Genomic DNA, 13,369 nt, shown 5'->3' on the forward strand with positions numbered 1-13,369 from the left:
TGATAGTTGATGGATGATTGAGTTTTTAATATTTATAAAATAACTACTAATAAATTCGTTTGATTACAACTGGCCTTTACACGAAATGAAGCTAAAAATAAAAACCAGATTCGGAAATTTTTTCGGAGTAATAAAATGGAAAAAATACCCATGTAACAACAAAATGAACCACAAATAAGTAAGAAATATATGTAAATATAGGAATATATATATAGGAATTTATGTATTTTCTGAACCAAGAAGCGGTCGACTTTTGCGCTGAAAACAGCTGTCGGCTTTCTGCACGTAGCGATATCGATCAAATTTAGCATTAAGTGTCATCTCCAGCTGCTCCCCCAATTGTTGTGTGGTGTTCTGTATTTTCTTTGTAAATAATTAGAGTAATGCTGCACCTGACGGGACAAAGCTACAATGCCCGCGACATCATCCGGAACATATTCTCGCCGCTGATCGGCGTGCTGTCCAGTCCACAGGCGGACGAGATTTGCCACCGGAACAACCTCTCCTTCGTGGAGCTTCTGCAGCCGTTCGCAAAGTTGCCAAATGATGGTGAGTGAATGGGATGTAATTTGTTGGAGTGGGAGGGACGTACGGGTGAGGTAAACAAGGTATAGACGCGGCCAAGCAAATAGGTAATTGAAGGAAATCCCATCCGCTTCGCTTGGTTATTTAACATTTTTCAACAAAGTTGGTTTTTAAAGTTTTTATTTTGTGGATGACATGTTTAAAGTTCAGAAGATAGTAATCTTTGATCCTATCTAGAATAGCACAGTGTTTTGAAATAAAAATTAGCGAAAATCAATGATTTAAAATAACTCTTGTTGAGTATTAACAAACTAAGCAACACAATCTAAGCTACATAAAGTTAAACAATTTTGAATACCCTTTTTTAGCACACTTTCGCGATGTTTCCGGGACGAGTGTATCGGTTCGTGGACTTCGCCTTAACTTCTGTGATGTGGACTGGCGGCCGCCCCAAACAATTTTGGCCAGGAAGATGCTTAATGAGTCTGTGACCAATGCCCACAACGACAAAACTAGACTGGCCACCATAGGTTAGCGTTTAACCAATGCAAAACAAAAAAAAACAAAAAATTAATTTACCATTCTTCTACAGCTGGCATAGACCTTGAGTTGCCCACGTCGGAACCATGGTTCGAGCAGTGGCGTGAGACCTTTTTAACTGTGCAGTTCCCGGCGGATCACGAGTTCACCCGACATCTATTAAGCTGTTTGCTGGTGCTTTCCAGCGCGGATCCGCAGATCGTGGAGACCGCCCACAAACTGGGACAACGTGTGCAGCAGATGCAGAGCATCACGCCTCAAAAGCTGCCCAAGTGGTTCCATCCCACCGAGGTCCTAAATAGTTACGTGGTGCTGCACGAAGCCAGTCAGGGAGACTTGTCCAAGGCACAGCAGGGATTCGAGCTGCTTAAATCCACCTTCGGAGACAGCAAGTGTTTTCTGGTGTCGATTAATTCGCTGGACTCTCAAAGTGCAGCTGAGGTTCCAGATCACTGGGCAATGTTTATAAAAAGACAGCCCAAAGGTGATGCAAATCTACCCTCGACGGATCTTAGTGCACCGAAATCGCCACAGGAGGCGGTTTCTGTCATATCTATGCCTGCAATGCAAATGTCCCAGCTTCTGGAAGGATCCAGTGCTCAAGATAGCGATCTGGCCATGCTTCATCCGCTGAGTCCCATGCAGGAAAGCGCCACAGAGGCGATTAACTCGAAATTTAGCATCAGCAGCGAGAGTATTGCCTCTCAAACCATCAATCCCAATGTTTGGGGAAATGAATTAGAGGCGGATGCTCCTCACGGCGGGTGCCTTACTACTCGGGACATTGACAATCTGAGACACTTTGTCCAGGACTATGCTGTTCGAGCATTGATTCCTTATATTGAGCATCTGGTAGCTATTCTTGCCGAAGGAGTGACCAACAAAAAGGGTGTCAGCAAGTCTCTGTTAAGCGCTACGAAACGGTGGTTTGTCACTAGCAAGCCGGGAGCAGGAGCAAACAATCAAAATGCAGTCATGTAAGATTAATTTTGTTCAAATAATTAAATTATAATGGTAAACCGTAATTTTCACAGCTACACGAATGAATCTGCGGAGCTCCAAACACGAAAGTTGGGCGATCTCTATTTCATGTTTGGTCATTATAATTTGGCTTTCCAAGCCTACCACCAAGCAAAACGAGACTTCAATGCGGACTCAGCCTGGCAATACTATGCGGGAGCTTTGGAAATGGCTGCCCTATCCGCCTTTATGTTAGGTACTGCCCAAAGAAAGACCTATGACTACATGGAGGATGCAATTGTGTGTTATCTCACAGTGTGCAAGTAAGCAAATTGTCCGAATTAGATCAACAACATTCTATTATTTTGTTAATGCAGATTGCAGCAATTTGCCACTAGAGCTACGCTCCTAAGCATGGAATGTTTAAAAACTGCGCGACTATATAGCGAAGTGGCCAAGCAATTGATTCGCATGACCAATGAGGAATCAGATCTTCGCTCAGCCCTCTTGCTGGAACAGGCAGCGTACTGTTTTTTGGTGACGCAACCGCCAATGCACAGGAAGTATGCTTTCCATATTGTGCTGGCCGGAAATCGTTATTCCCGAGCTGGACAAAGGAAACATGCATATCGTTGTTATCGCCAGGCCTACCAGGTCTTTCAAAAGCGCGAATGGAGCTTGGCTGAGGATCACATTCAATATACGGTGGCCAAGCAGGCCTATATGCTAAAACAACTTGAGGAGGCTAGTCGATCTTTTGCCCATTTATTGAGACCTGGAAGCCTTCAAAGTGCCCAACAACAGACCAGTTTTTTAAAGGAGTATATTCAGACTCAAAATGTAAGTTTGTAAATTGCTTATGGTTATAAAACCATATTTTATTAAACTATCTCAATATAATCGACTACTAATTTATATTTTTTCAGGAACTTGTTAAGCGAAGTCCTGAGCTGGGTTTACTACCACACGCTTTACCCCAAGTAGTGCAATCTTCCGTTCGTGTTCTTACTTTAGTGCAATCACCGTCGGCTGTGGCACCTCATGTGCCGGCCACCAACATAGAAATCAACTCAAATCTGACTGCAGATGACCCCATTTGGAACAAGATTGAGGAGATGCTTGTGATCACGGCTGCCAATAATAAGCCCTTTGTCTTTAAACCCTCGAGATATTTGTACACTAAGCAGCAGCCTGCATTGGAAACTCCAGTTGCCGTGCAAGGTGAACCCATTGAGCTAGCTGTTACCCTCTCAAATAGCGTGCGATGTGGAATAGCCCTATCCGAGATTGATCTACTGTGGAAACTTACTTTGGACAATGATGAGGTGCTCTCCAACGCCTGTACGTATGAGGAATCATCAGATAGTGATAATAAAATAGCAGTAGGAGCAGCAGTCAAAACGAGCTGCGTGGCTTCCATCAAGTTGGCTGAACAGGCCGAAGAAACTTTGCACTTTAAGCTGACTCCCAAGTTGACTGGACGTCTGAATGTTTTGGGAATCGTTTGTCGAGTAGCAGCCAGTGCGGATCCTGCAGCCAGCCTTCTGGGTACCTTACAGTTTGAAACGCAAAAGATCAGGCCTCACAATGCCAAGCAATCTTCGCAGACCGTTTTGGACAACAGATTGACTATCAAACTGGTTCCCCAACTACCTTCCATGAATGTAAGCTTTACTCCCGTTCCCAATCGACTTTTGGCTGGTGAAATTGTTCCCGTTCATGTTACCCTTCGGAATCTGGGAATTGCTCCGATTGAGGAGATCTATTTGGGATGCGATAACCCGCGCTGTGTATCCATTTTGGATCAGCACAGCCAAATGCCACTGGCTATGATGAGTTGTGAGTAAATAATACATTTTATTAATGAATATATTTTCATATTTTACATTGTTTTTTAGCTCTTCGTAATCTTTCCAACGACAAGCTTGTAAAGGACAAGGAAATCCGGGGACAACGAGTTTATCGATTACTAAACCGTCCTGGACTGGCTGCTCTTGACGCCCAGCAAGTTCAAACCATCTCCTTGTGGGTGCAGGCTCCACACCAGGCGGGACTCTTTACATTACGCCTACTCTTTTACTACTCATTGCCAACGATAGCCAATTCACCCATTAAATATCGATTGGTTCGCCATATTTGGCAGCTGCAGGTGGAAAGTTGCCTGCAGGCAGACTCCACTTGTGTGGTCAGCAATGCGGTGACCAATGAACTAGGGCTAGATGTAAACGTTAGAAACCAGCATTCAGTGGATGGAACGGAAGTGTACATCAACTCAATTTCACTGTACTCCAAGGAATTTAAATTGAATCCTGATAAGTTATTCAGTAAGTTAACTAATTGATAACACAGATCTCTGATCATCAATAAGCTTTTAATTATAATAATAATTCCCTTGAGAATTATACCTTACATTTATAATCTAAGTTTCAGACATTTCACTGATACATGGGATTTTTAATGAATCTATTTTGTGTTTGCTTACAGTAATGAACAGTATGGGAGTCAAACCGGGACAGGCGGGAGCACAGTGCCTCAAGTCTTCCATATGCTGCAATTTCCAGTGCCGCCTTCTCGAGAAAGACACACAAGAAGAATACCAAGACATTCCATCGATTAAAACATTGCTTGATTCGCGACTATCCCATCTGAAGATCCAGCCAGCCCAGCACGCTCAGCAGGTGGAGCAGCACATGCCATCGATACACGACCCGCACAGCTTCCTCACTAACGAAGAGACGGTGTATTTCAATACCAACATCTCGACGGAAGAGTTCAACGCAAGCGTAGCGGACTATGTTCCACACGCTACATTGGTCTTAAGCTGGAGCGCCTTGGTAGCTAGGGAGGAGGGGCAGCGCTTGGCTTGTGGCTTGCACTTTATTAAGCTTTACAAACTATTTGAGACTGGACACTGTCCAGCGGCGCCAACAGCGTCATTCCTTCGAAGAAGACATTCTTCTGACGACACAATAGATAACCGACGGGAGTTTCCACTACCCGAGGGAGCGGTTAATAATGAGGATGCTTGGCAACCCTTGGCTGATGCTGATGAAGAAGACTACTGGGAGCCCAATGATAACTATGTTGGCCAACGGTGTCTACTGGAAGATGAGAGCTTTGTAATGGCAGTAAAAGCTTAAGATGTTCTTTAAATGGTGTCATTAAATCATTATTTGTTATCCGTCTATCAGTTATGATATGCTAAAAAATGGTATTGTCATTTCATTGAGTTCAAGATTTAAAGTCGAACACCACAGCATAGACTAGATCTCAAGGCCCAAATGTAACCACTTTTTTGAACGAAATTCTTAAGCCGCGCATAAAACAGAAAACAAGTTTTAAATGGGATAGGAATTATGGGTCATTACAGCTTTTGGTTAAATTCATAATTTGTTAGTTTATTAATTGATTGATTTAAAAAAGAATTCATTAAGAATACACGCTAGTAATATGCTTAACATGTAACATTAAAGTGTTAATTGCTTTTTGGTAGTTTCTAAGCTGCTGACTAGACGAGATGATGACGTGGTTCTTGGTGGATGAGTGGATCTCAGTGGCAGCGCAATATATTCATCTTTGTGGCAGAATTAAAAGCATTTATTATTAAAATTAAGTGCGTTTCTTGGTCATGTAAACTCGGGCTGTAGCATAGAGGACATGCGTACAAGCGTATATATTGCCGAGAGCGCTACCCAAGAGAGCTCCGATCACATTCGGAATGGGATAAGCCTGCCAGTCACGTCCCCAGTCCAGCGGCGCCACCACGCTCCCGGCCCAAGCACCCAGAATACCACCCAGTGCATTGTACTTGAATAGATTCAGAGCAGTGTCCTCGCACTTGGTCACAAAGTCCGGCTTCTCGCAGAAGCACACTTGAAGGGCTCCACCGCCTCCAAGGAGGAAAACAGTAGGGGAAACCGTCAACAAGGTCATCAGTAAGGCCAAGACGAAAGTCTGCTCATAGTTGCCTAGCACCGGGGCTCCCAAAATGATGCAAATGAAGGCGTAGAGAAGTGTGCACAGGAACTGCAGGGTGAATCCTCCGACGAGCTCCCGCGGCGTAAAGTACGAATTCTTTTTCTGACGCTGCTTAGCGGTCAGGACGCCATCGTCAACCTTGCCGTAGAAGCGAGCCAGTATAACTTTTAGAATCTCTCCGAGGAAAACAATAGGAACGACCAGAGAGTCCCAAAAGCTGCCGAGATGAGCCCAATTCCGGCGATACTGCATGTATGCCATGCAGATCAGGATGGTGGCAAGGCTGAGGGACACGTGGAAGAGCTGGTGCTTGGTCTTTTGTTGGTCAAAGCGGGAAACCATTGTTAAATGCAGATAAAAACAATTTTGTTAAATCTTAGATGTCGTTTATATTTTTTTCTCCCTTCCGTTTGTATTTCGCCGGTTATCAACACTGAATGTACTGTGGGCTTAAAACACAAAATTTAGGAAAATATAATTTACCAATTTGCCCAAAAAAATTATTATTCATTTTATATTTATTTATTTAACTTATTTGTTTTGCATATGGGTGCATTTAACTAAATTCAAAAATATAAATTCAAAATATGAAATAAAAATAGAAATTGTTAACATAACACATCTCACCGCGTTGTCGACGAAAGGCGCTGTAGAACAAAAACGAAGTCCGAGCAATTTTTGAACTAAATTTTAACAATACATATATTTTACAATTTTTAAGTCAAAAAGACATAAACATACGCGATTTGCATAAAACATTGTATTCACCTTAGGTATAATTTTATATCTGTTTGTTTGAAATATATTTATGTAATGATTTCCATGATGGCAATAATGCTTATAGTGCGTCTAGTTATGTTCCCTGGCAGATTGCTATAAATTTTTGAAATTTTACCGGTACCACTGTGCAACAATAGACAAAATCGTTATGCAGCACTGCCAGCCGCTGTCATTTCACCAGCCGTCACATAATCACTCACCACACATTTGGACTGCAAATTGTTTTTCTACCATTTCTAGTTATTTCTAAGTAAATTGCGAGTGGATATTGCTTTCAATATGTTAGCCCGCGCTATCCGAGTGCGCCCCATAATGCGGGGCATCGCCTCGGCATCAGTGTGGACCCGGAATCGTCCCGTCCAGAATTCCTTGATGCAATACAGCCGGGATCGGTCGTTGCGTCTCCAGCGATTCCACGGAGCCAATTTGATGGTTCAGCGCTTCTACAGCCGCAAGCGGGATGATTCTGACGAAGATCTTATGTCGGAGAGTCAGGGACCCGAACTTATGTCCGATCGGGATCCCCAGCTTCCGGCAACTGTGGCGGTGCCTGACGTTTGGCCACATCTCCCGCTGTTGGCCATGCGCAAGAATCCTCTCTTTCCCCGCTTCATGAAGATTGTGGAGGTATGGTTTCATGCCACTGGATGCAGTGGTATATTAGGCTTCTAATCATTTTTTTAGATTATTTAAAAGTACGCCTTAAAAATGTAATACTATTAAAATCTTTCGGTTCCGAAAAATTCGATGTGTTAATAGGTATCCAATCCCATAATCATGGATCTGCTGCGTCGCAAAGTCAAGCTGAATCAACCTTATGTGGGCGTCTTTCTTAAAAAAACTGATGGCGAAGAGGAGCTTATAACCAATTTGGATGATGTCTACAATCTCGGAACATTTGCCCAAATCCAAGAACTGCAGGATCTGGGTGATAAGCTGCGCATGGTTGTGGTGGCCCACCGTCGTATTCGAATCACCGGTCAGGTGGTAGAGGACGTGCCACCTCCTAAGCCCGGTAAGCATTTTTTCCACACACCCACTAAGCGCCCAGATATGTGACGTATGTTTCTGCCCTTAGTGAAAATGACAACTTTGCATTATCCTCTATTTAATATAAAATTACAAATCCCAGCTGAAGATCAAAGCACTGATCAAGCGGATGCTACGCCTATAAAATCAGCCCGAAAGCCTCGTGGCCGAATACCCAGGAATCGGACCGGAAAATCACGTGAATCGGCGGCCGCTGAAGAAATTGCACAAAACCAGACTCTAGAGCCGCCACTGAAATCAGGCAAAGTCGAGTCATCGAGTTCGCCAAAGCCTTCAACAGAAGGAAAAAAAGTGGAACCTGAGACGGAAGGAAATGCCAGTCAATCTACGCCTAGCGCCCAACCTGTTCTAATTGTAGAAGTGGAGAACGTTAAGCAACCGATTTATAAACAAACCGAAGAGGTCAAGGCATTAACTCAGGAGATAATTAAGACCCTTCGGGACATAATCACAATGAATCCCTTGTATAGGTATGTCCAAATATTATATAGATACCAAGTTATCTATTATTTATCACACTTTCCAGGGAGAGTCTACAGCAGATGCTGCATCAAAATCAACGAGTTGTCGACAACCCCATTTATCTGTGCGATTTGGGAGCTTCCCTTTCCGCTGGAGAACCAGCTGAGCTGCAAAAAATCCTTGAGGAAACCGATGTAATTTAATTAAACTTATATCGAAAATATATATATTATTTATATATCATTATTCCAGATCCCAGAACGTCTACAGTTGGCATTAACTCTACTCAAAAAGGAGTTGGAACTGTCTAGACTGCAACAAAAAATTGGACGTGAAGTAGAGGAAAAAGTCAAGCAGCAGCATCGCAAATATATACTCCAGGAGCAGTTGAAAGTTATCAAAAAAGAACTGGGCATCGAAAAAGACGACAAGGATGCCATTGGTGAAAAGTACCGCGAAAAGCTGAAGGATAAAGTGGTTCCCGAAGCCATTATGACAGTAATTGACGAAGAGCTCACCAAGCTGAACTTCCTAGAAAGTCACAGCTCCGAGTTTAAGTGAGTACTTTTAATATTTTGAATATAGCTTACCTTATATGTTTCTTTATTTTTAGTGTAACAAGAAATTACCTCGACTGGCTTACTTCCCTACCTTGGGGCGTTATCAGCACCGAAAATCTCTGCCTGGAAAAGGCCACTGAAATACTTAACGACGATCACTATGGAATGGAGGATATCAAAAAGCGTATATTGGAATTCATTGCCGTCAGTTCTCTTAAGGGCTCGACGCAGGGCAAAATCTTATGCTTCCACGGACCACCTGGTGTGGGAAAGACAAGCATAGCGAAGTCCATTGCGCGCGCTTTGAACCGCGAGTATTTCCGCTTCAGTGTAGGCGGAATGACAGACGTGGCCGAGATCAAGGGTCATCGTCGCACCTATGTGGGCGCCATGCCGGGTAAACTGATTCAGTGCCTGAAGAAGACCAAGATTGAAAATCCTCTGGTACTCATCGACGAGGTGGACAAGATCGGCAAGTAAGTAAAAAGCTAACATTAATATATACCGCAATCTAATAAATGACTAATTCAGGGGCTACCAGGGGGATCCTAGCTCAGCATTGTTAGAGCTACTAGACCCTGAGCAGAATGCGAATTTCCTGGACCATTACCTCGATGTGCCAGTGGATCTCTCGCGAGTGCTCTTTATTTGCACAGCTAATGTGATCGACACTATACCCGAGCCGTTAAGAGATCGCATGGAATTGATTGAGATGTCTGGGTATGTTGCCGAGGAAAAGATTGCCATCGCTCGTCAGTATCTGATGCCACAGGCAATGAAGGACTGTGGTTTAACGGATAAGCAAATCAACATTTCCGAGGATGCCTTAAACATGCTGATCCGCAGTTATTGCCGGGAATCCGGGGTGCGAAACCTGCAAAAGCATATTGAGAAAGTTATTCGCAAGGTTGCCTTCCGACTGGTCAAAAAGGAAGGCGAACACTTCCCGGTTAACGCTGATAACCTGACCACATTCCTGGGCAAACAAATCTTCAGCTCAGATCGCATGTACGCGACAACACCGGTGGGTGTAGTCATGGGTCTGGCCTGGACGGCCATGGGCGGGTCATCGCTTTACATCGAAACCTCAAGACGTCACATACGCCAGGGGCCGAAAACAGATCCGAATGCTGTTGGTGGATCGCTGCACATCACCGGCAATTTGGGAGATGTCATGAAGGAGTCTGCTCAAATAGCCTTAACGGTGGCGCGCAACTTTTTGTATTCGCTCGAACCCAATAATTTGTTCTTAGAGCAAGAGTAAGTTTTAATTTTTACTTTGCATTTTAATATTATTGTTATTCTAAATACTTATCTTACAGACACATTCACCTCCATGTTCCTGAAGGTGCCACACCGAAAGACGGTCCCAGTGCTGGCATCACCATTATTACTGCTCTCGTTTCCTTGGCCACTGGGAAGCCGGTGCGCCAAGACGTCGCTATGACGGGCGAAGTATCCCTGAAGGGAAAAGTGCTACCCGTTGGTGGTATTAAGGAAAAGACGATTGCAGTAAGTAAAAAATAATTAAATGGGCTATTTATGTGTACATCTTAAATATCTTTCATTCAGGCCCGTCGTAGTGGAGTGAATTGTCTTATCCTGCCTGTGGATAACAAGAAGGACTTCGAGGAGTTGCCCACGTACATTACAGAAGGCCTAGAGGTTCACTTTGCTACTACCTACGAGGACGTATACAAGATAGCGTTTACTGATGTAACTGAAACGACAACCAACAATGTTGTGGAGCAGGAGCCGCTGCAGAAGGTTTCCAGTGCGGCCGCTGCCAAGTCGGGAACATGGCCTTAGTCTTAGCTTTAGCTTGGGGGTGTAACGGGTGTTGATAGTTTTTATAAATATCGATCATTATCAGGTTAATTAGTGTATTTAGACCATAGCATTTGTTAATCCTAATGCCAAGTAAATTGAATGTACCATCGAACTGAAGATAGTACTGCGTATATTCTAGATATCTGCGTTAGACAAAATCCAGTCCAGGTAGCGATCCACTCGAGTGTAGATACCGGGGCGACCCCGCTGTCCGCAACCGACGCCCCAGGACACGATGCCGATTGTGACCCAACGTTGGTTGGGTAGTTGTATCAATAGTGGACCTCCACTATCGCCTTGACACGAATCCTGACCTCCTTCCGGAAATCCGGCGCACATGGCGGTGTCCGGAACGTGCTGTACAAATGACGACCGGCAATCAGACTGCTTCCAAACCGGCAGGTTAACCTGATGTAAGGATAAATAAATAGTTGCTCGTATATTTTCTTATTTTAAGCAAGAGTTCTTTGCAAATGCCATGCCTTCATCAATAATGATCAATATAAAAAATGGCAAGCTTAAGAACATAATAAAAAACGCTGTATATAAATTTAAAATTTGACCCACCTCCATGAGAATGTTGGAATGAGGTCCGCCAAATTTCTGGGTGCCCCAACCGGTGACAATGGCGTTTCTGTCTGACCAATCCTCGTTCACGGGCGGCATGCAAACTGGCCAAATGTAAGTGTTAAATATAGTAGCTCTGTCGATCCTGACAATGGCAATATCATTGTCGTAGTTCTGTGGATTATAATCGATGTGGAGCACCATGTTGGCAATCCGGAAATCTCTCGCCCTCGTCTCATTAAGCATATGAGTGTTGTACTCGCCTAGACGCACAAAGATGTCCTCCTTGTTCTTCTTGTAGATGCAGTGAGCGGCAGTAAGCACATGGCGGTCGGTGATCAAGACCCCACCGCACCAAACGAAGGGCAGACCCTCCTGCAGCAGGGCCGCCATCCAGGGCCACTCGTCTGGCTCGGCTGGCCGTCCACCAGTAAGCCTCGGAAACTGCCTGGAGGTGATTCCACAGCCTCGCTGCTCCGGCTTATTAACGATACGCGGCTCATCCCCGTCCGTATTGGTCACGACTTGCGGACTAAATCGGTTGCTCGTCGATTGGTCAGTGCAGCAAATGCCTATGGAGCTAAAGTTGAAATATTATTTAAGTCTACTAAAGAAGAAGGCCACATACCTTTTCTCAATGATGCAAAGCTGAGAGACCAAACGCCAGACATCATTCTTCAGTTCTGGCATGCGACAGTAGATAATATGGCGACATCGTCCGGACTCACCCAAAGGAGTGCTACATGATCCGTAATCCTTGTTCTCCTGCGGTCAATAGTTATAGCAACCATACCGATATATGAGCAGGAGGGACACACTTACCAGCAATTGCGAGGTGGGAGCCTGCCGCTTGTTTAGGCGATGTCGGGAGAGGAAACTCACGACATGGTTTTCCCCAGTGCGATTTTCGTATACCTGATTTTCGGGCTCCCCCCATTGAAACTCAGCATTATCGCTAAAGTCGAGAAGATCTATGTGGTATATATTAGCTTCTTAGAATTTGTGATAAAAATAACAATTATTTTTGTGAAATAATCTTAGCGATTTAACTCCGACATAAATATGGCAATTAGCTAAATCTTGACTGCAGGTCAAGATTCTAGGGAATACAGAGAGCAAACAAACCCAGCTTAACTCACCTATAAAATCACTGGATAAAGTATTGGCGACTGTACAATGCGGGATGAAGCCCAGTAAACTCACAAATGCCCAAGAAAAGGCCTTCATTTTGAGGTATTTTCGCGAGTGCCCTGGGACTTAATCGCGTGTCGCTTCCGTTGCCCGCTGAATCAGTTCTGTTTTGTGCAGTTCTCCAGCAGCGAAAGCTACTGTTCCGATATGGAAGCCGGACTCGGATCGGCTCAACTTACGACTTGCCTTGAATACAGCTGTTGAACTTGTTCAATGCGTTGACACTATTGGGTTTTCCTGGCTAACAAAGTGGCTCTCAGGCAGCTCGCGTCTCTCTCATCAGTTCCCAGGCAAAAGATTCTGGATGGGAACCGCCACTTATTTATTAAGTATTATATAATATTCCGAGTTAGTCCGAGTACTTGGCTTATCTGCAGGGCGGAAGGCGAGCCACTGAGACGCGGTCCCCTTTAATGCTTATGAGCTCAGCTTAGGCCCAATTTATTTTCGTATTATCTCAATGTTGCTGGCAATAGCTTGGCAACATGTTGCCAGGGGCAAAGTAGTGCCCATGATGATCAATTTGTATTATCCGAGGAGAACGTGATGTGCATCGCAAATGATCCGGTTCGGTGGGTTTTGATTCCATAGAAGTATCATCTCCGAAATACTAAGGAAGATTTTATAAGTACTCAAGATATATTCTCTATTTAATTGCATTTTGACGCTTGCACATCAAAGCAGTAATAATAAATCAATTGCATGGCAGAACCGGAATCTGAGAAAATATTTGCAATATGAAGTTTGTTGTCTCTGCAGAAATTTACAAGTCCCGTGTCATGATTTTAACACTTTACCGTTTAGCATTTTAATTTGAAGGTAATACAAATATTAGTACTGGGTCATTAGGAGGCAAAGACAATGGAATGGGTGCACTCTAACTGGTAGAATATTTCATTGAAATATAAGACGAATAACAAATAAAT

General features: G+C 43.9%; 4 protein-coding genes across 5 annotated transcripts; 2 read left to right on the forward strand and 2 right to left on the reverse strand.

Annotated features, from left to right (window-relative positions):
- Positions 1-303: 303 nt before the first annotated feature.
- On the forward strand, positions 304-5,490 carry LOC120448265 (trafficking protein particle complex subunit 8). Its single transcript, XM_039630187.1, has 8 exons — positions 304-549; positions 894-1,055; positions 1,118-2,042; positions 2,100-2,348; positions 2,403-2,865; positions 2,952-3,864; positions 3,924-4,349; positions 4,510-5,490. Exons 1-8 carry the CDS (start codon positions 384-386, stop codon positions 5,163-5,165), a joined length of 3,960 nt encoding a protein of 1,319 aa, XP_039486121.1. The 5' UTR covers positions 304-383; the 3' UTR covers positions 5,166-5,490.
- Positions 5,491-5,604: 114 nt separating this feature from the next.
- LOC120448266 (glycosylphosphatidylinositol anchor biosynthesis protein 11) lies at positions 5,605-6,429 on the reverse strand. The gene has a single exon (XM_039630188.2). The coding sequence runs from the start codon at positions 6,343-6,345 to the stop codon at positions 5,635-5,637; it is 711 nt and encodes a 236-aa protein (XP_039486122.1). The 5' UTR covers positions 6,346-6,429; the 3' UTR covers positions 5,605-5,634.
- Positions 6,430-6,946: 517 nt separating this feature from the next.
- Positions 6,947-10,802, forward strand: LOC120448299 (lon protease homolog, mitochondrial). Of its 2 annotated transcripts, none has more exons than XM_039630236.2 (9): positions 6,947-7,410; positions 7,543-7,798; positions 7,862-8,303; positions 8,360-8,489; positions 8,548-8,852; positions 8,909-9,331; positions 9,387-10,115; positions 10,178-10,367; positions 10,428-10,802. In XM_039630236.2, exons 1-9 carry the CDS (start codon positions 7,063-7,065, stop codon positions 10,662-10,664), a joined length of 3,060 nt encoding a protein of 1,019 aa, XP_039486170.1. In that variant the 5' UTR covers positions 6,947-7,062; the 3' UTR covers positions 10,665-10,802. The 2 variants fall into 2 exon arrangements, with proteins under 2 accessions (XP_039486170.1, XP_039486172.1); XM_039630238.2 differs by having other exon boundaries at positions 7,916-8,303.
- LOC120448300 (trypsin-1) lies at positions 10,725-12,826 on the reverse strand. Its single transcript, XM_039630239.2, has 5 exons — positions 12,392-12,826; positions 12,075-12,223; positions 11,881-12,017; positions 11,253-11,832; positions 10,725-11,093 (listed from the first exon to the last, which is right to left on the reverse strand). Exons 1-5 carry the CDS (start codon positions 12,477-12,479, stop codon positions 10,821-10,823), a joined length of 1,227 nt encoding a protein of 408 aa, XP_039486173.1. The 5' UTR covers positions 12,480-12,826; the 3' UTR covers positions 10,725-10,820.
- Between the last annotated feature and the right edge of the window lie 543 nt (positions 12,827-13,369).

This window comes from Drosophila santomea, chromosome 3L, assembly GCF_016746245.2.
Source record: "Drosophila santomea strain STO CAGO 1482 chromosome 3L, Prin_Dsan_1.1, whole genome shotgun sequence".
Classification (NCBI taxonomy): Eukaryota; Metazoa; Arthropoda; class Insecta; order Diptera; family Drosophilidae; genus Drosophila; species Drosophila santomea.

Coding starts and splice junctions, on each gene's coding strand:
- LOC120448265 (XM_039630187.1), top strand. CDS start 384: ATGCTGCACCTGACGGGACAAAGCTACAATGCCCGCGACATCATCCGG. Junction 550..893: donor CGCAAAGTTGCCAAATGATG/GTGAGTGAATGG, acceptor ACCCTTTTTTAG/CACACTTTCGCGATGTTTCC. Junction 1,056..1,117: donor AACTAGACTGGCCACCATAG/GTTAGCGTTTAA, acceptor ATTCTTCTACAG/CTGGCATAGACCTTGAGTTG.
- LOC120448266 (XM_039630188.2), bottom strand. CDS start 6,345: ATGGTTTCCCGCTTTGACCAACAAAAGACCAAGCACCAGCTCTTCCAC.
- LOC120448299 (XM_039630236.2), top strand. CDS start 7,063: ATGTTAGCCCGCGCTATCCGAGTGCGCCCCATAATGCGGGGCATCGCC. Junction 8,853..8,908: donor AGTCACAGCTCCGAGTTTAA/GTGAGTACTTTT, acceptor CTTTATTTTTAG/TGTAACAAGAAATTACCTCG. Junction 9,332..9,386: donor GAGGTGGACAAGATCGGCAA/GTAAGTAAAAAG, acceptor TGACTAATTCAG/GGGCTACCAGGGGGATCCTA.
- LOC120448300 (XM_039630239.2), bottom strand. CDS start 12,479: ATGAAGGCCTTTTCTTGGGCATTTGTGAGTTTACTGGGCTTCATCCCG. Junction 12,224..12,391: donor TTTATCCAGTGATTTTATAG/GTGAGTTAAGCT, acceptor TATACCACATAG/ATCTTCTCGACTTTAGCGAT. Junction 11,833..11,880: donor CTTTGCATCATTGAGAAAAG/GTATGTGGCCTT, acceptor TTTCAACTTTAG/CTCCATAGGCATTTGCTGCA.